Here is a 24,293-nt window from a genome sequence, read left to right on the forward strand (position 1 = left end):
AGAGAGAGAGAGAGAGAGAGAGAATAAGGTCGCCTTTGGAATAAGAACGGCGGCCGCTGCTGGAGATCCGGGTTTAATCCGGGTACTTTTGGATTATAGAGAGGAGATACCGACCCCCGCGGATCCGCGAGGTGAAACGGAGCGACCGGCGGTCGGTTATTACACGCTAAACCCCCCAACCAACCCCCCCGCGCGCCGCGCGCCGCCGCCGCGAGAAACAATGTATCTAACCGCGTCCGACTGAAGTTACCGTCGCCGGAGCTCGAGCTCGGGCTGCTGTACACCACTGGTTGCGCGGAGAAGCACCGGGAAACCGGGAGCAGGACGGGGAGCAGGACTGCAGGACGCGCTGTTGTTTGAAAGAGGCAGCAGGACCTGGATGATCTGCGGGGCTGTGAGGAGGTGCTTATAGTTACTGTGTTACTGGGTGAAGCCAGCTGAGCTCAGCTTTTTTGGGTTCCTTTGGTTCTTCAGCTTCAAGAAACCTTATCAGAGTGTCCTGCCTGGAAAAGTCCTGTTTTTACCTGATTTTAACCCTTTAAACGTTGAGCAGATGGTGGTGAGGATGGTGGTGTAGGTGAAGAAGGGGGTAAAAACTGAACTGGTGGGCTTGTTGTTGCCCCTGTGCTGCAGGGATGGACATTGAGGGCAATTTAAAGCCCCATTTTTGAGGGGGTGGGCTTCTGGGTTGGTGGGTTTGTTGGTTGTTTGGGGGCTGAGGAGGAAGTGCACTCTACAGCTCTGGAAAAAATGAGAGAGCACTTAAAAATTATGAGTTTCTTTGATTTAACCAAATTAAAAACCTCTGGAATATAATCAAGAGGAAGATAATCAAGAAACCAAGCTGAACTGCTTGGAATTTTCATATTTTTGCACCAGGAGTAAAGCAGCATAAAGTTACCCAATGGCAGTGTGTAAGACTGGTGGAGGAGAACATGAAACATGAACATGAAAACCAAATATTGATTTCTGAACTCTTAAAACTTTATGGATAGTATCTTTCTCTCATATCTTAATTTCTGCAAATAAATGCTTTAAATGGGAGAAATGTTCATTTCACTCAAACGTAACCCTATAAACAGCACAATCAGAGAAACTGATTCAGAAACTGAAGTGATCCCTTCATTTTTTGTTTCCAGAGCTGTAGAACGCTTTGTTGTCTATTGAAGAGTATGATTGAGTATGTTGACTACTAGTCTTTTTGTTTGTTTGTGTTTTTTAGGTCCAACTAGAAGTAGAAGAACGAAAGAAGAAGAATAAGTAGAAGGAAAGTGGTGTTGTGTGGCGATGGAACGATGTAATGATAGAGTGATGCACTGATGGACTGATGACTAATGCGATTTATGTGATGGAAAGTGCTCCCTTCGTAGTTATACCTCCATCGCCTTTTCGGCGTCAACCGCTGTGGTAGTTCGTTCCAATTACCAAAAGCCATCAAATCCATTTTTATGTGGTTTATTCCTGTTGAGAAGTGGTCAGAAATGCTGGACACTAATGGAAAAGTTGGAAAACGTTCTAGGGCACTTCAACCCTAATCACTGCACCGACTGCTGTCCTCTTGTGACCTCCTCGTTACAACCCTCGCTCTGAAAGGGAACGCCCAACCAGTCCAGACCTTTGGTGAACGTTGGTGAAGATTGGTGACTTGATGACATAGTAATTAATACCTGTGGAATAAGCCTTGGGATTGGATTATAAACCTGGAGTCTGACTCACTGTGAAGTAAAGTGAAGTCACTATTGACATGATGGATTGGGGTGTTGATGGTGAACCTGGTCACTGTTGACCCACCAGGCTTTGGCAACCTGGAAGGCGCCAAAGTCACCCTGCTTTAGTCACTATGCGTTGAGATCATTTTTAATCTTCAACAAGAGAGTATTTTCTGTTGTTTATTGTTAAAGATAAAAGTACAGAATGTTTAATTCATTCAACTGTTAATTTGGCGAATAATCCTTGCATATCTTGACATCGCAAAGTTTTACATGTGATATTCTGTGTCATTATATACGATATTTAAGATTTGATTCAATGTTTAACCACCCATGCCTTATTATTCAAGTACCCAACTGCGCAAGCAAGTACTAAGATGAATCCGAATATTCGTATACTCAACTAGCCACGCCCACCCTGACTCCTTTCCATCATGGCTCAGACCAGTTTGCTGCAGGGGAAGCGCTTCTATTGCCGGGAATGGGTCTTCCACAAGATCCAGCACTGCCTTCAGGAGAAGACCAACAACCTCACGGCTGGAACCTCCGGCACGCCGAGCAGCACCGGTGGACCTCCAAACCCAGGGGGTGGAGCTTCATCCGGCACGGGAAAGTCAGGTTCCTGGGGGGTTCTTCTGGTCGGAGGTCCGGGAAGTGGTAAAACGGCGCTCTGCACCGAGTTCCTCTGGCCCACCGCCCCTCAGGGCGCCCACCGCGGCCTCCACCAGCTCTGCCTGGCCTTCCACTTCTGCCGGGCAGAGGACGCCGACACCGTGTGCCTGAGTGGCTTCGTTCGGGGGCTGGTGGCTCAGATCCGAGCTGGGGGTCTCGTCCCTCAGTACGAGGAGAAGATCCGAGACCCTGCCGTCCAGAGCGCCCTGCAGCCCGGAGAGTGCGAGAGGAACCCCAGTGAAGCCTTCAAAAGGTACGTTAGTGCTGGGGTGGTTTCTGTGGTTGTGTTGTTGGGGTAGACGTGGTGTGACCAATGAATGTATTAATTGACCAGTATATTGGCATTCTGTAGACTTTTCATTTTTCGTTTTCTGTAAAAATACCAATGATGCTTTGAAGGTACTTGGAGATTGGAGATTAGAGATTGGTCAGGAAGTGTCCAACCCACAAATTGCATTTTCATCATGCTAATGTCTAAAAATTCTAACAATGTGTGTGGCTAGCTGGATGATAACAGTGCTGAAGTTACATGTTAAGAATTAAAGCTGAGCAGTGAGGTTTTGGGTGTAAAATAAGGCAGGATGATAAAATATCATGATATTGACATAATCTGATGTTGATCTTCACTTTCAGCTTTATAACTGATGGAGGATGAGCATTATAAACATAATGGAATGCCCATAAAACTGTGCTTCTTTTGCCAAGCTGTTACCTGATACTCATAGAAAGTATCTGGGATCTGGCTGTTCACTATCATGTGTTTTGCTGTCTGTATTCTTTAAAAACTCTTTAATTTAGATATATCGTACTGGTATGGTTGGTTATGAATGTATGTTGGTGTATCTGCAGTAGGTTTAGATGAGTATGGATTGGGGAGGTGGTAAATGGTATGGTAAGGATATGGATATGTAAGGGTTTGAGGCCTTTATATATATATATATATATATATATATATATATATATATATATATATATATATATATATATATATATATAACAAAAAAGACGCAGAACTTTCAGACCTCAAATAATACAAAGAAAACAAGTTCATATTCATAAAGTTTTAAGTGTTCAGAAATAATCAATATTTGGTGGAATAACCCTGGTTGGTTTTTAATCACAGTTTTTTCATGCATCTTGGCATCATGTTCTCCTCCACCAGTCTTACACACTGCTTTTGGATAACTTTATGCTGCTTTACTCCTGGTGCAAAAATTCAAGCAGTTCAGTTTGGTGGTTTGATGTATAATAATATATAATATGTATTGAGATCAGTATCAACAAACAGGGATAATTTTGATATCATGCTGTCGTGTGAACATTGTTTTAGTGCATTAATATTAATATTAATATCATAAGTACCACCCTGTCCTAATATAAATGCAGGCTATAACACTCACAAACACAAACACACACACACTCACACACAGTGCCCAGGTGTGTAGCGCTGGGATTTGAGCGGTGTTTGTACGCTTGTAAAATACTTGTTATACAAAGGAAGCTAACACAAACCCTGCACTCCAGCTAATACACACCCTCATAAACCCCTAATACACACACACACACACACACACACACACATAAACACACAATCAGACTCACAGACACACTCACCAGGCCAATACACTGCTCTCCAAGCACCCCCTCCATGGTATGAGTGTGTGTGTGTGTGTGTGTGTGTGTGTTGCAGCACCATGCTGTTAGTGCTCTGCAGTGTGTGCCAGGCTGTGTAAGGCCAGTTATTTTAGGACACTTTCATGTTTGTATTCGTACCTTTAAAAGCAGAACTTCCTATGCAGTGGAGTTCACTGCCTGCATCCTGCTTTTGTTGGAGTAACTGTTTCTACTGTCCAGTGAAGTTACTAAGATCAGGATGTTAATCGATCACCACCCGTCTGCTCCAGAGAGTCCTAATCTATTGGCAATACTTCTATAATAGTGTACAGGGACTAGATAAACTGTGTGTTAGGGCTGCATGATATTGGAAAAAAATACATTGCAAATGTATGTGATGATATATATTTCGATATTAAACAAAGCAGGGCATCACCATGACATCACCAGCCCCGCCCCCAACCGTGCGCGCTCTATCTCCCGGCGTCCGGACTAATCAAGCTGAGTCAGCGCAGAGCTCTCAAAACCCGAGCAAAACAACAGTAATCGGCCCCTTAATCAGCTTTTAAATGTTTTTTTAAAAGGTAAATAAGACTAAAAATAATTTTTTTCTGCGATTAAAAGCGTGAATTCAGCTGTAACTGGAAATAACTGCACTGCTAAACTGTGCTGGACTGAGGAGCAGAGCTTTACACACGTTTTCCATGTGTTTACGAGCACGTGCCCAACCATGTGGATGGAGGCCATGCATGTGGTTACCTCGTGCTTACTCCTGCCCCTCCCCTTCACGCTTCTCAGGCAGCAGCAGGCTGTCACTCACACAGACACAGAGACAGCGCTGTGTATCTACTTCTTGTGTCAGGAATCAAAACATAAAACTTTGCAACATGACGTGTTTGATTTAATTGCCTTAAGTGACATCATCACACGTCCTGATAGTCCTGATGTAACTATTGCACACTCGCACATCACCATGACAAAAGAACATTTGCAATGTAAATTTTTTTTAATAACCTGCAGCCCTATTCTCTATACTTCCACCTACAGATTAATGAATGAATGGAGATACTTTTCACATCTTTCACAGATTTTATAAATTGGGCATTTTTAATGTAAATACTTGATGTAATATAAACCGAATCAGTTTCTTATTCAGCTTTAATCAGATTAGGCTCGCTCTGAGGCGTCGGATACAAATGGCACCGCCGGCGTAAGCTGACCCGGTCTGGGCTGACGGGTTATTTGTGGACCGAGTCGTGTGTTTAAGCGGGGCAGTCCCCCTCTCACACACACACACACACACACACACACTCGTACCCCTTCCCCAGCTCGCATGACTTGTTTTGAGGCAGTGGGTCAGCCGGACTGCCCCGGCCTGGTATGCAGTATGAACATACACACGCCCCTCTGTCTGAGCATCTGGTGTCACTTAGTGCACACACACACACACACACACACACTCGTTCATGTGTGGGAGTAGTGGGTTAAATGGTCAGTGGAGTAAATCCGTGAAGTTTGGTCATCAGCGTTATTGATTTCAGTTCTGTAGGTCAGAATCTGAACTCTGAATATGATATTAATATGTCCTTTATTATTCATTTTAGCCTTTTTTAACCCAGTTCACATGTGATGATTTGCTGCTTCAGAACTTACTTAAGAACATAAAGGAGCTCTTTGTCAAAATGAGCATGAGTTCCTTTGTTATATAGAAGGATGCAGAAGATGCAGAAGATTTGGATTTATGTAGAGATAAATGAAGATAATGTGGAGTATTTGGAGATACTCTGTTCCCGAATGAAGCAAATGTAGGCTGATATTTAGGGTGATATTTATTGATCTACACAATATTATACAGTAGTAGTGTTTGTGTAACAGATGAGTAACACTGCAGACGTCTCAGCATGTAGTAGAGAGTTGTAGAGGTTCCTAATGCTCCTCCTGTGATAATCCATCCCATAATAACTCCAGTATTCTCTATATAGAGTAGTGGTACAGGAACGGAATTGTAATCTCTCGTTCCAGTTCCAAGAGAGCAATTATTAGATAAAACCAGCAAATTAAATAAAAATAAAATAGACATCTTCAATATCATGTCTCAGCATGTTGTAGAGAGTTGTAGAGGTTCCTAATGTTCCTCTTGTGATAATCCATCCCATAATAACTCCAGGATTCTCTATACACAGTTCCTGCAGATTTGTGCGGTAGGGGTATAGCAATTATTACATAAAATAAAATTAAATAAGAATAAAATATAAAATAAAGAGTAATAGATCAAATAAATTATATAAATCGCAGTAATAACTTGCAGTTACACATTAATAACCATATAATTACATTGTAGTTACTAGGAATATTTTAAAAATGTACTATTACATGCTTATATAGGTTTTTGTGACAGTGCAAGTTTTTTTTATATTGTAAAATGTATGCACATATATGCATGTTCACAAATGCCAAAAAAGCAATATAATAATTGGAGCTATTTTGAAATATTTTACGATTATTGGAAATATTACAGCATATTTTGGTAAATGTGTGTAATGTATTGGCGATATTCCACATATATATAGTTGAGCAGATCCAACACATCTGATCTGACTCATAGAACTGTAAGAACCTCAGTGCTGCTTTATTTACAGCTCCGGTCTTCAGTTCTGGACCTGAGCGCGGCTCGGCTCCAGCTGTGAGACTACCCGGGCCGTTTCAGGCTTGTTTAGCTGGTCTGGTGGAGCGGACCCAGCACTCCCAGAACTCCCGGCTCTCCCAGCACAGTTTACTCTGCAGTGTGGGAAACATTTAACAGTTTGGCATTTCCTCAGAACACTGCAGATGTTTCAGAAGGCCCGGTTCAGATTAACCCTTTCAGGCCTCTTTCTGAAGCTCTTTAGCTCGGATTAATGCAGTGTATTTATTTATATACTGTAATTATATACAGTAATTAAGAACAAAGCTATTTACAGTGAGCCCACATTCTTCTCCAGTGTAAAAACTCAGATGCTTCTTTTTCTACAGCTTTCTACCATTTAAACCCCAAACAGTATCTGTCTCAGTTCCTCACAAATCATCAGCTAGATCTATTTAGTTTGATCTCAGATGCTTTATTTCTGTATTTACGTTTATTAATATCTAGATGTCTTATTATTATCACTTATAAACAGGTGAACAGTAACAGTACAGGTATTGTTTAAGAACAGGTTTTGTTTAAGGTTGAAGGTTCAGCGGGTCTACAACTATGACCAACCTGACCATGATGACCAGGCTTAATCAAAATGATTTAAAATACCCAGGTTTCTAAGAATGAGCTTTTAAAGTATGGAACTTCCAAGCATCTTTATATACGTCTGAATATCTTAATGTATCCATATACAGCTCCATACATCTCCAAACATCTCCAAATAGCTCAGAATATCTTCATATATCTCAAGACATCTCTATACATCTCCAGTCCAAACATCTTTATATACCTCTGAACATCTCTATACAAATATCCAAATATCTTTAAATATCCATATACAGCTCTATACATCTCCAGACAACAGAAGGCATTTAAAATATCCAGGCTTCTAAAAATGAGCTTTGAAAGTAGGTAAAAACTTCCAAACATCTGCAAAAACCTTTGCATATCCATATACATCTCCATACATCTCCAAATATCTTCTTATACCTCTGAGCATCTCCATATATCTCCAGATATCTGCAAAAATCTTCACGTATCCATATACATCTCCATACACTTTTAAACATCTCAGAAAAAATTCATGTATCTCTAAACATCTGCAAACATCTCTGAACAACTAAAGAAAATTCAAATATTCCAAAAAGTCTCCAAACATTTTCAAATATCTTCACATATCACTGTATATATCTCTTTATAATCTCCTTTTTTGAAGGTTATTAGCAGAAGCTGATATCTAGAACCAGGACTGATGGAGAACCACAGTAAGCTCTGTCACTGGTAGAACTTTGGGCTGGTGGTTTATAAGGTGTTGAGGGGCTCAGTAAGGGTGGTCTTACTGTACGGCGGGACCCTGCGTTCCTCAGAGGCTGCAGGTTTATGGTTGTGTAGGCCGGGTGGTGCTGTGGTATGAGGAGGAGCACCAGGTGGCTGATGGGTAATCGGGCTGAAGGACAGAGCAGCAGACAGAGCGTCTCTCTAAACAGAGCTGGAATCTGTGTTCGGCTACAGTACGGCTACAGCTCCGGCTCAGGCCAAGGACACGCCGGTTCCTACAGCTCCAGATCCACCCAGGAATTCTGAACTACAGCGGAACCAGTGACATCACACCTCTCACATCCTGCTGAGGATCATGGGAAAATGATGGGGCGGGGGGGTCTCTGGAGGGGAGGCTGTGAATGAACTTTAGAGCTGAAGTGTTTAGAAGTTTAGAAGATTCTTAAGATAGAAACAATCTCTCACTGTTCTGCTGCTCTACACTCTACAGGAAACGGTTAAATGTTTGTGGACACCAATCCTTATTCAGAGTTATGTTTAAAATCCAGGATTTCTTCAGAGTTTCTCACCATTTACTGAAGATACAGCCTCTAATTTGCTGGAAAGTAGGACTTGATTGCTTTTTTAGCGCCATAAAATGTAGGAGCATCAGTGAGGCCAGATACTGAAGTTGGATGATTCGAATTTTGGGGTTGTTTAGAGACATTTGAAGATATTTGCAGATTGTTTCAGATGTTTATGTTTTTTTGGAGATGTTTGAGGATATATGGAAATATATGTTGATATGTGAATGTACAGATATTTGGAAGAAATCGCAGCGACTTGGTTCTGATACATCAGCTCACAGACGCAGCTCACCTTGTGCTGATCCACATCACTCTAGGGGCAAGTACAACTGTGCGTGCTCTCTCGGGGCTCTGGCAGCTGATGGCAAGCTGCATAAATGGGATTTGACCCAGCAATCTCCCGATGATAGTGGCAACGCTTAGCCCGCTGGACCTCTCGGCTCATAAATTAAAACAATTCTAAAATTTGGGGGATGATGAGTGTGAGAAATTGAGCTGATTGGTTGAGTCAGGACATGTGATAGAGACAGATGCATCCTGGGGGTTGTAGTCCTGGAGCAGAGACTGTCCACTGATAGATACAGGCTGATAGATAGATTTGGGCTACACAGTCTGTATTAGGCGTGACAACTTTATGGAAATATTTGAGATGTTTTTCCTCTTAAGATGGACAAATGGACACATATTTGTGGATGTCTGGTGGTCTACGAGGTTTTGCAGGGGGTTGTTAGGATTTCTGCTGATATTCTGTAGTCCACATTGATGCTATAGGGTCGAGACTAAACACTGATATTAATAGTTAAGGTTTCTCAGGTTAGTAAACTGAATATTTAAGCACTATTTACTACTATTTACTATTAACAGGAAGTGATGTACCTTTGTAGTCTTAGGTCTTAGTTGGAGTTAAGTGGTTGAGTAACGTGTGGTAATAACTCTGTAGTCTCTCAGATCACTATAGTGTGCAGGAAGTGATCTGGGGAATGAAGAGAGTGTACATTAAGAGAGCTGAGGGGTGAGCAGTTCAGAGGAAGTGCACTCTGGAGTGAAGGTTCACTGCATCGTTTGCATTTTGAGCATTCTTGGCTTTGTGTGCACGGTCAGCTATTTGCGGCCGGGGCCCATCAGCCGTTAACCTTTTTAGTGCCGTCCAATCAGATACTGCGGCCTCCGGTTCTGCTGGACTTCACCCAGAGACCCGGTGGTACAGCTGGTTCTGGAGCTTATTGATTGGTGTGGTGTTCAGAGCTTTCAGGGCTTATCTGCTGTGGAACATGATCAACAAATCAGATAGAGGTTTAGGACGTCTGCACTGGAAACAGTGAGTCCATCCGTCAGGTTAAAATGTTAACAGATTAAAAAGTTACTGAAATGTTGGCTAACTGCTCCCTGCAGACAGTACCTAGTTAACCTTCAGTACAAACATCTAATATGTTTAATAAACCTCAGAGAACGGCTTATGGATTTAGCTTATGGATTGGAGTGTTTGTACATGTTCTCCTCCACCAGTCTTACACACTGCTTTTGGATAACTTTATGCTGCTTTACTCCTGGTGTAAAAATTCAAGCAGTTCAGTTTGGTGGTTTGATGGTTTGTGATCATCCATCTTCCTCTTGATTATATTCCAGAGCTTTTACATTTGGTAAAATCAAAGAAACTCATCATTTTTAAGTGCTTTCTTATTTTTTTCAATTGTAATTTTCATATGTAGTTTCTCAAAATTCAAACGATGCTTTGCTGAGTGTGGCTAAATGTTTAGTTTTGATTTCGTATATACACAGCATTTGTTCATATGTGCAGCAAAGAAACATTGCAGGTTGTGTTTAAAGCTCGTGGGTTTAAAGACGGCATTGAGTCCTACAGTGTCAGAAACTGTATAATCACGTCTGATGAACTAAATGTGTCCTAAAGGGGAAATTAATTGAAATGATATACATTTTGATAATAAACTCCTTTAAGGAAAGAAAGTGGGCGTTAGTTAGTTGAACTTTTAGCTTTGTCTGTTTCTTCTTATTACTGAGAACTTTTGACAGCGTTGCTGTGCTTGGTCATCTTCCCTAAAATTCCGGAGGATTTCTTCTGGTTCTGTGGGATCTGAACAGGTTCTCTGAGTGAGACAGAGATGGAGTGAGCTGGAGCTCGGAGCGAGCGGCGTCGTATTTTACGTACTCTGTTTTACAAACACAGCAGGGTTTTGTTGGTTAATTTAGAAGCTGTCTGAGTCTGTTTAGACTGCTGTGTGGAGAGGACCATCATTTTACTGCACACACACACACACACACACACACACACACACACTCTTACTGACGCTCTGAGGGGGAATTAGCTGGGTGATGTTGGAGGTCTGGAGTGATGGGAGCTGATTTGCTGAGAGGACAGGATGTGATGATGTTTGGTGGAGGTTGAGTGTGGTGGTGGTGGGTGGAGGGTCAGCAGTAGGGTCTCCACTTTACTGCCTTTAACTATAAACTGTACACACACTGTTCACTTCATTTTATTCATTAATAAACATCCATTCCTGCATTTCAGACCAAAAACACACATTCCAACACAGTTGGAACAATTCCTGTATCCGCTTCTTCCGCAGCATGTGATTTAGCATCGTCTCATTCTGGTGTAATATCTATAATACTGATTAATCTAAGCTCAATACTGTATTTTTCTGACTATAAACTGCACTGTATTATAAGGCAAATTTTAAAAGACATTATAAGGAATTTCTAATTCAGCAGGTCTCACTGCTCGGTGGTGGTGGGGGAGGGGGTAATTAGCTAACTAAGTTAAGTAAAGCTAAGCTAAGCTAAGTAATCAAAACTGTAAATAGACTTTCTTTTAAAGCCAAACAAGCGCTGGATGTTAATCTACACAGATTTTTTTTTTTCTCCTGAAAACTATTTATTTGGGTGAGTAAGCTTAGATTCACAAATTTCTCCAGCACTAAGGCTGGAGCATTAGCATTAGCAGCTATTAAGTGCTATGGAATGTTTCGGTAAAGCAGGGTGATTTTAGCTAGCAGTTCTTTCCACGTAGCTTATTTTAACACAGTAAACGATATACTCACCTCTGAATGGGAAAAGAGCTAGCACTTAGCGCTGTGGTTAGCGGCTTATGCTAATGCTAATACTGCTCCAGCCTTGGTGCTGGCGAACTTCACTGAAACTCCTGTATAGAGTGTGTATTCTCAGAGTTTCCTCTAACAGAGGCGAGAGCGAGCTCTACAGCAGCCTGCAGCCCATCATTCAGAACTGCAGTAATGGAAAACAAGAGAGCTGCAGATAACTGATACTGTTCCACAGAGAGAGAGAGAGAGAGAGAGAGAGAGAGAGAGAGAGAGAGAGTGAAGTCAGGGGAGATGCAAAAGGAAAGAAGAACAGAAAGCACAAAGAAAAAGAACAGAGAAAAGAGATTAAGAGAGAGTATAAGGCAAAGAGAGAGAGGGGCTATTCGAAACAAAATGAGAAATTGATAGAAAAGGGGGAAGAGAGGAAAGAAAACAGGATGAGAGAAGGAAAGGAGGAGAAATGGGAAAAACGAGAGAGTTTGAAACAGACAGAAAGCGGTTGGTAAGAAAGAGAAAGAGAAAGAAAGAGAGAGGAGTCTTGCTGTGTAAGGGCTAATGATGGATGAAAGAAGAGAGATGTAGAGAAAGTAAGGTCTCTCTCTCTCTCTCTCTCTCTCTCTCTCGTGCTCTCGCGCTCGGCCGGCTGCCTGGGTGGGAGATGACTCAGCTGAGTCCACGTAGTCGAGACCGTGGTGGGGACTGCAACAGGCTTGTTGCTTTTTTAGCAGAGAAATGAGCTCAGCAATAAAACCAGTAGAGAGAGAGAGAGAGAGAGAGAGAGGGAGAGAGAGACAGATGGAGAGTGAGAGAAATAATGGAAGAGAGAGAGAGGCTTGAGTTAGATCGTTAAGATGGTCTAGAGTAAGGCTGGGTGATAGAGATAAAAATAATATCTATTTTTTTCCACTGAATGGTGATTTTATATATATATATATATATATATATATATATATATATATATATACATATACATGTATACATATACACATGTGTGTGTGTGTGTGTGTGTATTTATATGCTGCAAGCTCTGGTGCCTCTGGTTCCACTATTTAAGGTTTAAGGCTATATACTAAGACACACTACTAGTGATCTTTTTTATGCTTGTTAAGAAGATAATGGCCATAAAACATCAAACTACACATTAAACTATGGCAATAAAGTGGTTATCGTCATTTTTAACTAGGAAAATACTTTAATTTGTGGGTTTCTTTGGTGGCCCCAACACTTCCCCTAACCTGCTATTCCTCCACCTAACAATAATCAGGGTCTGTGTTTCTGATTTCCCTTGTAAAGTTGCATGCTACTACTACACTGTACTGCAGTACTGTAACAGTACTGTAATGGTTGGTACAGTGTGTGTGTGTGTGTGTGTGTGTAATGGTGGGAATTCATGCTGTGTGTAATCCCCCCGGAGTGTGTGTGTGGGAGAGCAGCCGGACGCAGTGGGGGACGTTGGCGGTGATGTAGGAAGAGCATGCTGAGAAATAGCTGAGTGGAGCTTCAGTGTGTGTGTGTGTGTGTGTGTGTGTCTTATGTGTGTGTATTATGTGTGTGTGTGTGTGTGTGTGTGTGTGTGTGTGTGTGTATGCTGTGTGGTCCCCTAGAAAACACAGTGTGTGGTGTTTGAGTCTTTTCTGCCGCTGGCCACATGACTTTTAAATAAAGCACACATTTATTAACAGTATTAAGTGTGTGTTCGTGTTTTGTGTGCACGTTTGTTTGATGGGGGTTGGTCCTCCTTTTCTGAGTATATTTTGTGTGCTTTAAAGTACGCAGTGTACGGATTTGAGATGCAGCAGCAGCAGTGTGTGGATGAGTATTGTCCTGCTGGAATAGAGAGCGGAGTGTTCAGTGTTCAGTAAAGAGACACTGGACAGTGAAGCGCTGGTCTCGTTGGTGTCTCAACCAAGACAAAAGAGAGACTCATCACTGAAGATGACCCACTACTGTTGGTTGATTCCTACTGGGTGCATCTATTTTTTCACAGTTTGTTTTCAGATATTTGGGGGCATTTGGAGATGATGACAAGTGGAAGATTTTTTGTGAATATTTTAGATATTTGGATGTATATGTAATTTACTGACAATATCCCACAGTATAATAGCGTGATACGACCCACTGATATTCTGAGTCCTTCCATGACAGTCTGGCATGACTACCCACCAAGATTCACTCCGGCCAGTTTATTCCAAATGGGTGCATCTGTGTTGTGATGATGAGCGTAGTGTCTGCTGTTGTGTTTTCTGAGGTTTTTAAAGAATAATGGAAGTCTGAACCGTTTGATGTTTAGTGTTTTCTACTTTTACTGTTGTTGCAAATCAATAAATAAACAATATATTTATAAAGTTAGTAAATAAATGTATAATAAATGTGTGGTTGAGTTTGACAGACGATAAAAAACATCTGTGATGGAACTGAGAGAGAGAGAGAGAGGTAGAGAGAGAGAAAGTGAGAGAGAAAGAGAGGGAGTGAGGTAGAGAGAGAAAGGGAGAGAGGAAAAGAGAGAGAGAGAGATAAAGAGAGAGATGGAGAAAGAGAGGAAAAGAGAGATAGGTAGAGAGAGAGAGAGAGAGAGAGAGGAAGGGAGAGAGGTGGAGAGAGAAAGGGAGAGAGGTAAAGAGAGAGAGAGGAAGGGAGAGAGAAAGAGAGGGAGGAAGGGAGAGAGATGGGTAGCAGCAGGTGGGAGGTAGACGAGTGGAGAGGCGGAGATGCTGAGGCGGCTGTTGGGCGTCTGGAGGAGGCGGGGTTGTGTGGGGGGGGCGGGGTTATCTAAGGATGCTGATGATGTCGTTCTTGTTGCCGAGAGATCGCAGATGATGTGATGTTCTGCCTCAGAGAACTGTCTCCTTCTTCTTGTCTGTGTGTGTGTGTGAGAAAGTGTGTGTGTGTTTGTGTGTGTGTGTGTGTGTGTGTGTGTGTGTGGTGCACAAATCCTGGGTTGTGCCCTGTCTGGAATAATCTGATTGGTTGTCTCTGCAGTGCTGGCTAAACTCCAACTCACCTCCAGGTCTTCGAAGATGCACGCACACACACACACACACACACACACACACACACACACACACACACACACACACACACACACACAGAAAGAAGGAGACAGTCTAAGAATAAGAATAAAGGCCTGACCTCAACAGAACTCAAATCTGTGATGATTTTTCACAAAATGCATTGGATTTATAAATCCTCATTTCAACTCGATTCAGTTTAATTCAGTTCATTTTTAATATGATTCAGTATTATTCTTAAAGCACAGGCAGCTCACTTCACACACATCAACAGTAAACCTAAAAAGCAGACTTTTTTACACACTTGTTACTGTAACTAAGACCCCTCAGAATAAAGTCTAGCTTCTAAACATGGTGGAGGTAGTTACTGTCACACAATTTTATTGCCGATACTTGTTCTCTTCTTCTACGGGAGAGTTAGTCCCACACTGCGTGCATTTGTGTGCATTTGCACATTTGTGTCAGCAGTGAATGTAGCTCTATGTAGTCATTTGAATAAATGCATAATTCATTAAAAGGTGTGTCTGTAAACAGTTAGTAATATAGTAAGTTATGTAATATCAGTATTAAAGCTCACTAAAGCGTTAAAGTAAACAGTAAATAACTGAGCTTCCCTCACCTGCTGTTCGCCTCCTCTGATTGGCCGCCTGCTGGCGAGTTGCCAGAGCTGTGCTGGAGGAGTGCATGCTGGGAAACTTTCACGCTAGATGCCCACACAGGGACCACACACACACACACACACACTCTACACACACACACACACACACACAAAACACACACAGTGTGTCAGTGCAGTGAGGGAGTGTAACTCAGTAAATCTATAAGACGTGGGCACGGTGCCCGGCTCTGCCCACCACTCTCAACATCTTTACTAACTGTCACATTTCACCCCCTCTCTCTCACTGAGTGTGTGTGTGTGTGTATAGTGTGTGTGTGTGTATAGTGTGTGTGTGTGTGTGTTGGCTGTGGTTCAGCCGTGGCGTTTACCCCCCTGGCTGCCAGCTTAGTGTTTTTAGCAGGCAATAACAGGGGCAGCTACGCTGGAGGTGATGAGGAGCCCAGCTGGCGCTGGATTAGCCATTAGCTCTGGACCGAATCAGAGTCGGCCAGGCCCGGAGTGAGACAACTGATCCAGAATCAGAACCAGATCCAGAGAGCACTTCAGTTTCTGAATCAGTTTCTCTGATTTTGCTATTTATAGCTTTATATTTGATTAAAATGAACATTGTTGTTTTATCCCAGCACTAATTAGATCCTATCTTACACACTGAACACGGTGTGTTGTGATGCTAATTGCTATCTTACACCCCACCAAAAGTTTAAACAGCAGCAGATCTTCTGAATATATCTACACTGATGGGCGTGGTGTTCTGGAAATGAGGTGTGTTCAGGTACATTTCTGGAGTTTTATCTTGTTTATCTTGGTAACAGAAAACACAGGAGCTCCACTGACTGAATACAACCTAGACAGACGCCAACAGTCACCAGTCAGACGTTCATCGCTATCTCATCAGCATCAGTATTAAATGTTACTTGTTGTTTCTGGCCCCTCCCCCTCTCTCAGGTGTGTGCTGTTGCCGTTGCTGAGCTGTAAGCCCCCCCCTCAGGCCCTGTTCCTGCTGGTGGACTCTGTGGATGAAGGCGTGAAGGCGGCGGAGGGCGAGTCCAGGTCCAGCGCCTCCAGCCCCCGCAGCATCGGAGAACTGCTGGCCGCCCACCACGAGCTCCTCCCCCCCTGGCTCCTCCTCATCTGCTCCGGACGACGGCAGAACAAGAACATCACCAAGCTCTTCACAGGTGAGTCTAAACACACATGATCACGGTCTAATGGCTTGTTCATGATTTCTCTGATTGAATCAGTGTTTCTGATTATAAGTTTTTAAATCTGGGCTGAAATTGGAAAGTTAATCAGTTTAAGGATATATTTGATTTCTGTATTTGCTCTTGTAAATTTTTGACTGTAGGCATTGAGGCATTTAGGTACTTGTGGATTTGAGGTAAAAACACCAGATTTTGGAGAGTTTTCATTTTATTATCTTGTTTAAGATGGTAGATCAGCGTTGGGTTGTTGAGTGTTTGGGCAACAACTATATCCAATTGGCCGACGTGGTTCCATCAAAATGAGCAATTTAACCAAGAAGGTTGGCAGGGATTATTACTGGAATGACAAGTTTAAACTAGGAGGTGAACCAACTTGTTCTACCAGCATGACCAGCTTGGTAAAATGCTACAACCAGAAGGATCTTCTTGACCATTCACTTCTTCCAACAAATCCAGCCTGGCTAATTTGTTTTACCAGCCGTTGTTCCACCACCATACAGACTTTTACCCAACAGATTTTCCAACCTGACTAACATGTTGCCCAAGTTTAATCAAGCCAACTTATTTTTTTTCCAGAGAGTTTTAAAGAGCCACTAAGCCCTAAATCATATTTTTCAACCATCTATGTCCCAATGCTCTCAGAGACACACTGATTATCCCAATCAGCTCTCCCTCCTGCCCCACCCTTAAACCCATACATCACCCAGTGCCACTCCCAAACTACATATTTTTGTAGTCTTTTTCAAATTTCTGCTAAGGGTGGAGTCAACTAAAATCAGGGGTTTTAGTTATCCTTTAACTAGCAGTTTGTAGATCTGGGTTGAAGACCACCTTCTAAATAATGATGTTTGGTCTTAACTGGACTTACCTGAACACCAGGCAGGTCTTGTTCGTGTTTATTCTGTGTTAAGTCAGGGAGCGAGTCTACACCTGCTGTTTTTTTAAGAGCAGAAGATGTGTATCAGCAGTGTGAGGAGGATTTTACAGTGTGAGGGATTAGTGCAGATGTTCCTGAGCGGGAGAGATGATGGTGAGGTGAATCCTGCTGGAGATAGGAAGTGTCCTCTTCACTCTGTGATGGAGAAGACGAGGAGCTGATTTTAATTTCACGCTCCGTCTTCACTGATCACCGTTTTCTCACTTCTTCTGTAAATAAATGAAGAACAGATGTGACACTTTATTTTCTCTCTCTCTCTCTCTCTCTCTCTCTCTCACTATCACAGTTATCTCTCTGTTTCTCTCGGCCACGCTCTCTCTCTCTCTCTGTGTTATCTCAGGATAAGTAAGCTGTGTTGTGTGTTGATGTTGTTGGTATGTAAGTAAGTAAACAGGATTGAAGCTCAGGTTGGTATTAGTTGTATCTCAGCTGATCTGAGCTCAGCAGAACTTCTGCTCTGAGAAGTTTCCAGCCTTTTCCCGAGCCGATCCGGATTATCTGCCCTCTGAACACAATTCTCCTCACTCTCTGTCCTTTATCTCACTCTGCTCTGTTCTCTTTTCTATTTCTTATTTTTGTTGAGATATTTTGAGCAGATACTTCCCTTGTGTTCCAACCCACCGGTTTTCCTCTGGTAAATCTGGTGAACAGATGTGTTCTGAATAGTCAGTGTTTGGTTGTTATGTCTTCTTAGACATAAAATATTTATATATATATATATATATATATATATATATATATATATATATATATATATATATATATATATCAAAATAAAAAATATTGTCATTTAGAGCATTTATTTACAAAAAATGAGAAACGGCTGAAATAACAAAAAATATTCTCAAATAATGCAAAGAAAACAAGTTCCTATTCATAAAGTTTTAAAAGTTCAGAAATCAATATTTGGTGGAATAACCCTGGTTGGTTTTTAATCACAGTTTTTTTCATGCATCTTAGCATCATGTTCTCTTCCTCCACCAGTCTTACACACTGCTTTTGGATAACTTTATGCTGCTTTACTCCTGGTGCAAAAATTCAAGCAGTTCAGTTTGGTTTGATGGTTCTCTTATTTTTTCCACAGCTGTAAATATCTATATACATATTCAGTGTGTTTTCTATCTTTATGATTTTTTTATATTGTAAACTTAATATTGAAGACTATATTAAAGCTCTACAGGAACACATGCTGAATGATTTTAAATAATAAGCCTCTGAAGATGCTCCAGGTCGCGGATCGTTGAGTTTGCTGTAGGTCTAGAGGAAATGTTTGGCCAGTGAATCCAGGTCCACCAGCCGGTCACCACTGCTAATGAGCATTTATTTGAGGCATAAATGCTGTACTGTTTTTCTTGTTTTCCTTAATAAATGCTATTTTGGTCAGTGAGTGTATTTACAGTAATATATTACAGTATTACAGTAGCAGGAGTAACAGGGTTGAGTCAGGGTTAAACAAGGACACTCAGTGATCAGTGCCGCTCGCTGTACCACGATAATGGAGGAGCGCAGTGCTCAGTTCTGAACAGCAGGCTTTATAATCCATAGCCTACGGCACATTCTACACCGTACCAGACATCATCCCCCTCTCCTTCTGTCCCTATCCGTCTCTCTCTCGCTCTGTCTCTCTCTCTCTCTGGTTCTGTGTGTGGGATTGTACCTCGAGTACCACTCTAAACTCCTACACTAGCGCACCTCTCTCTTATATAAGAGTCTGGGCTGTGTGCAGTTATTAAAGTGTGTGTATGGTGTGTGTGTGTGTGTGTGTTTTTTCGGTGAGGGTCTCTGGATGGATGGATCCTCGTGTCGGTCTGAAACAGGCAGTGTGTGGGAGGTGGATGTGCGGCGCTGGTGGCAAACACTGAGGAAGCTGTGGATCCGCATGTCCGGTGTTGATATGGTGTTGTTAGGGTGTTGATATGGTGTTGTTAGGGTGTTGATACGGTGTTGTTAGGGTGTTGATATGGTGTTGTTAGGGTGTTGATACGGTGTTGTTAGGGTGTTGATACGGTGTTGTTAGGGTGTTGATACCGTGTTGTTAGGGTGTTGATATGGTGTTGTTAGGGTGTTGATACGGTGTTGTTAGGGTGTTGATATGGTGTTGTTAGGGTGTTGATACGGTGTTGTTAGGGTGTTGATATGGTGTTGTTAGGGTGTTGATACGGTGTTGTTAGGGTGTTGATATGGTGTTGTTAGGGTGTTGATACTGTGTTGTTAGGGTGTTGATACGGTGTTGTTAGGGTGTTGATATGGTGTTGTTAGGGTGTTGATATGGTGTTGTTAAGGTGTTGATATGGTGTTGTTAGGGTGTTGATATGGTGTTGTTAGGGTGTTGATACGGTGTTGTTAGGGTGTTGATATGGTGTTGTTAGGGTGTTGATACAGTGTTGTTAGGGTGTTGATATGGTGTTGTTAGGGTGTTGATATGATGTTGTTAGGGTGTTGATATGGTGTTGTTAGGGTGTTGATATGGTGTTGTTAGGGTGTTGATACGGTGTTGTTAGGGTGTTGATACGGTGTTGTTAGGGTGTTGATATGGTGTTGTTAGGGTGTTGATACGGTGTTGTTAGGGTGTTGATATGGTGTTGTTAGGGTGTTGATACGGTGTTGTTAGGGTGTTGATATGGTGTTGTTAGGGTGTTGATACGGTGTTGTTAGGGTGTTGATATGGTGTTGTTAGGGTGTTGATACTGTGTTGTTAGGGTGTTGATACGGTGTTGTTAGGGTGTTGATATGGTGTTGTTAGGGTGTTGATATGGTGTTGTTAGGGTGTTGATATGGTGTTGTTAAGGTGTTGATATGGTGTTGTTAGGGTGTTGATACTGTGTTGTTAGGGTGTTGATACGGTGTTGTTAGGGTGTTGATATGGTGTTGTTAGGGTGTTGATACAGTGTTGTTAGGGTGTTGATATGGTGTTGTTAGGGTGTTGATATGGTGTTGTTAGGGTGTTGATATGGTGTTGTTAGGGTGTTGATACGGTGTTGTTAGGGTGTTGATATGGTGTTGTTAGAGTGTTGATACAGTGTTGTTAGGGTGTTGATATGGTGTTGTTAGGGTGTTGATATGGTGTTGTTAGGGTGTTGATACGGTGTTGTTAGGGTGTTGATATGGTGTTGTTAGAGTGTTGATACAGTGTTGTTAGGGTGTTGATATGGTGTTGATACAGTGTTGTTAAGGAGTTGTTGGCGACATTGACATTGACATACCAATAAAATTTCAATATCATGCATGCCTAATTTGCGAAAAATTACTAAATTAATGCAACACTGGATTAAAATAAGTCGTTGCAGAAGATTATAGAAACAGTGCCACAGTGAACGCTGTGCAACGCAGTCAAAGATAAAGACGGTCCAACTGTACCACACCAATCAGGAGGTGTTGGCTTGTGGGTTTGCTTTCCTTGGGGGTGTAAATGAAGAGGATGTTTGTTTTTACCTTTGGGATCAATCAGTCGTGGTATTGGAAATTAATAAATGGTGTCAGTAAGACCATTAGCGCCATTCTCTGAGGTGTTGGGTTGCACGTTTGGTTTCATAGGGGCTGTTGATGAATGGGTGTTAATTAGGATTGTGCCTACCTTTGGGGAAATGTTGAGTTATGTGCTTGATGATGGTCTGAAATGCTGGTTTGGTTCTTTATGGATTAATAAAGTGGCTTTGGGATCACTTTTAACACAGGGAGGAAGTGGCCTTTCATAGAATTGAATTCGGTTGGGTTGCCGATGGTTGTAATAGCAACCCTTTACCGTTGGGAAAGTCTTAATATCTATCTATAAGTTGTAAGTTATACCTTGTGAGTGGGGTTGATTGAGTACTTGCCTGAATGCTCATTGTACATAAGGCCAGGTGGATTATGGGAATTAAAGTTCCAGAAGTTTATAGATCGTTGACCATGGTAAAATAGAGGCACATCTATGAGGCACAATTATGCAGGAAGTTCCCCTGTAATGAGCCGCTGTTATCTAGTGTCAGAGTTCTCCTGCTCAGGGTTACTGTGTAATATGTGTGTGTGTGTATATATATATATATATATATATATTTGTGTGCGTGTCTGAAAGGGAAAGTCCTGAAATGACACAGTGGTGTGGAGTTGGAGACGCAGGGTTTGATCTTATGTTCCATCTGATGTTTATATTAATGGCGATTCGCCCTGAGCTAAAGTTAGACGCTGTGATTGGACAGACGACGGGGTAATTATATGTTGTGTGGGAAAGATTCTGGTAGCAGAGAGAAAGAGAGAGAGAGAGAGAGAGAGAGAGAGAGGAATCGAGGTCAAGCTCAGCCTAAAAATACACGCTGCATAGTTATACACGCTGCCTGTGTTCTCTGGACACTGAACTTAATATTAAGGTATAAATAAATAAATATACCCATCCATACCCTTCTGTACTACTCTATACCCATCCATACCCATTTATATCCATTCTTACCCATATATACTCAATTATACCATCTATTGCCATCTATATCTGTCTTTATCCATCCATAACTATCTATACCCGTCCATACCCATATATATATATCCATCCATGCATATCTATACCCATTCTATACCCAATTATACCCATCTACAGTATACCTGTCTATACCATTAATACTCATCTATACCCGTCTATACTCCTCTGTACCCATCTATTTCCATCCTTAAACATGAATACTTATCTATACCCATCCATATCCATCCATACCCATCTTTACACATCTATCCTCATCTATACCAGTCTGTGTGTGTGTGTATATACAGTATATATACAGTATGTTGGAGTTGGTGCAGCACTCAGTATCACAGTGTTTAAAGTGTAGCTGGAAGCTGGAAGGTCAGCAGCAGGAAGCTGAGTGAAGGTCTGATAACTCCTAATCTGATCTGAGTTCAGTTCTGGACATTGTTTGGTTTTGTTCTATTTCTATCCTATGTAACCTCATATTAACATTATTTACTGAAATACATGTTAATCAGCAAATCAGTCTTTGTGTTACGGTATTGAGTTTGTTGCAGGTTAGTTGTAGAGTCAGTTGCAGTCAGTTGTCCTTTACTGAATATTTTTATTGATATTTTATTAATAGTGATAAATTGATATCAGTTCTGAAGTTCTGACACTGAAATAAAATATATTATTATTATTATTATTATTATTATTATTATTATTATTATTATTATTATTATTATTATTATTATTATTATTATTATTAATAGAGTGTTCTTGTAGGAATAGTGGTTTTACAGAGTGAAAACTGTTATGGTTTACTGATTATTAGAGTTAATGTAGAGTAGAATGTTATTTTATGTGTCAGTAATGTAACAGTGTAACAGGTCAGTTTTATAACAGTGTAACAGGTCAGTAGTGTAACAGGTCAGTAGTGTAACAGTGTAACAGGTCAGTTTTATAACAGTGTAACAGGTCAGTATTATAACAGTGTAACCGGTCAGTTTTATAACAGTGTAACAGATCAGTATTATAACAGTGTAACAGGTCAGTAGTGTAACAGATCAGTTTTATAACAGTGTAACAGATCAGTTTTATAACAGTGTAACAGGTCAGTTTTATAACAGTGTAACAGATCAGTATTATAACAGTGTAACAGGTCAGTTTTATAACAGTGTAACAGATCAGTTTTATAACAGTGTAACAGGTCAGTTTTATAACAGTGTAACAGATCAGTTTTATAACAGTGTAACAGGTCAGTAATGTAACAGTGTAACAGGTCAGTTTTATAACAGTGTAACAGGTCAGTAGTGTAACAGGTCAGTTTTATAACAGTGTAACAGGTCAGTTTTATAACAGTGTAACAGGTCAGTTTTATAACAGTGTAACAGATCAGTAGTGTAACAGTGTAACAGGTCAGTTTTATAACAGTGTAACAGATCAGTATTATAACAGTGTAACAGGTCAGTATTATAACAGTGTAACAGGTTAGTTTTATAACAGTGTAACAGGTCAGTTTTATAACAGTGTAACAGATCAGTAGTGCAACAGTGTAACAGGTCAGTTTTATAACAGTGTAACAGGTCAGTAGTGTAACAGATCAGTAGTGTAACAGTGTAACAGGTCAGTTTTATAACAGTGTAACAGGTCAGTTTTATAACAGTGTAACAGATCAGTTTTATAACAGTGTAACAGGTCAGTTTTATAACAGTGTAACAGATCAGTTTTATAACAGTGTAACAGGTCAGTTTTATAACAGTGTAACAGATCAGTGGTGTTACATAGTGAAGCAGCATCGCTGGTTGCAATTTAATGTTTTTTTGGTTTGTTTGTCCTTTGAAATGAGTTATACTGACACACAAACCACAATACAACACAAACACACACACACACACACTCACACACACACTCACACACACAATTTAGAGAGTTATGTGAGAAGAGACACTGTAATTATGTGAGAAGTATTTCGGGCACTGGCTGGAGTGTTCTCGTAAAAACTAACCGCCGCCAGCCGAACACATTCAAATTATTCATCCTCTCTACTCTCACACACACACACACACATTTCTATACATCTCAAATTTATATAACTGTAATCCATCCATCCATACATACCTATCCAAACCTATACATAACCTCATAACCTCAATCAGATAAAAAAAACTCTAACTAAGACACTCTCACTGATCTCTGACTTTATTAATGTTTATTTAAATATATTCTAATGTTATATAGAGTTAATATAGAGTTAATTACAGGTATGCAGTGGGTTGGGGGTGTATATGAGGAATGTGAGTTTGCGGTGGTATAAATAGCAGTTTCTCTGTGCCGTGTTTTCAGGCGTAATCATCACGGCGGTGAAAATCTCACACTTTTATTCGGTGCCAGTCGTTAACTGAAGCTCGTCTGAGAACCTGCTATTAGAACCGGTTCTAGCATGCCTTCAGGAGGAACTGTGTTACAGTAATCTCTCAGTCTGTACAGTAAAACTCTTCTGCTTTACTTTCAGCACATCATCTGGGTTAGAGATGC

General features: G+C 41.2%; 1 protein-coding gene across 1 annotated transcript in view; it reads left to right on the plus strand.

The window, feature by feature from the left end:
- ankrd50 (ankyrin repeat domain 50) overlaps nucleotides 1–24,293 on the plus strand; it is a 47,198-nt gene continuing 22,905 nt past the window's right edge. Inside the window, exons 1-3 of the mRNA XM_007260309.4 lie at nucleotides 1–402; nucleotides 1,223–2,634; nucleotides 16,145–16,377. Of these exons, the coding sequence (XP_007260371.3) occupies nucleotides 2,144–2,634; nucleotides 16,145–16,377 (724 nt within the window). The 5' untranslated portion in view covers nucleotides 1–402; nucleotides 1,223–2,143. The remainder of the gene's footprint in view (nucleotides 403–1,222; nucleotides 2,635–16,144; nucleotides 16,378–24,293) is intronic.

The sequence above is a fragment of the Astyanax mexicanus genome, chromosome 19, assembly GCF_023375975.1.
Source record: "Astyanax mexicanus isolate ESR-SI-001 chromosome 19, AstMex3_surface, whole genome shotgun sequence".
In the NCBI taxonomy this organism is placed as follows: domain Eukaryota; kingdom Metazoa; phylum Chordata; class Actinopteri; order Characiformes; family Acestrorhamphidae; genus Astyanax; species Astyanax mexicanus.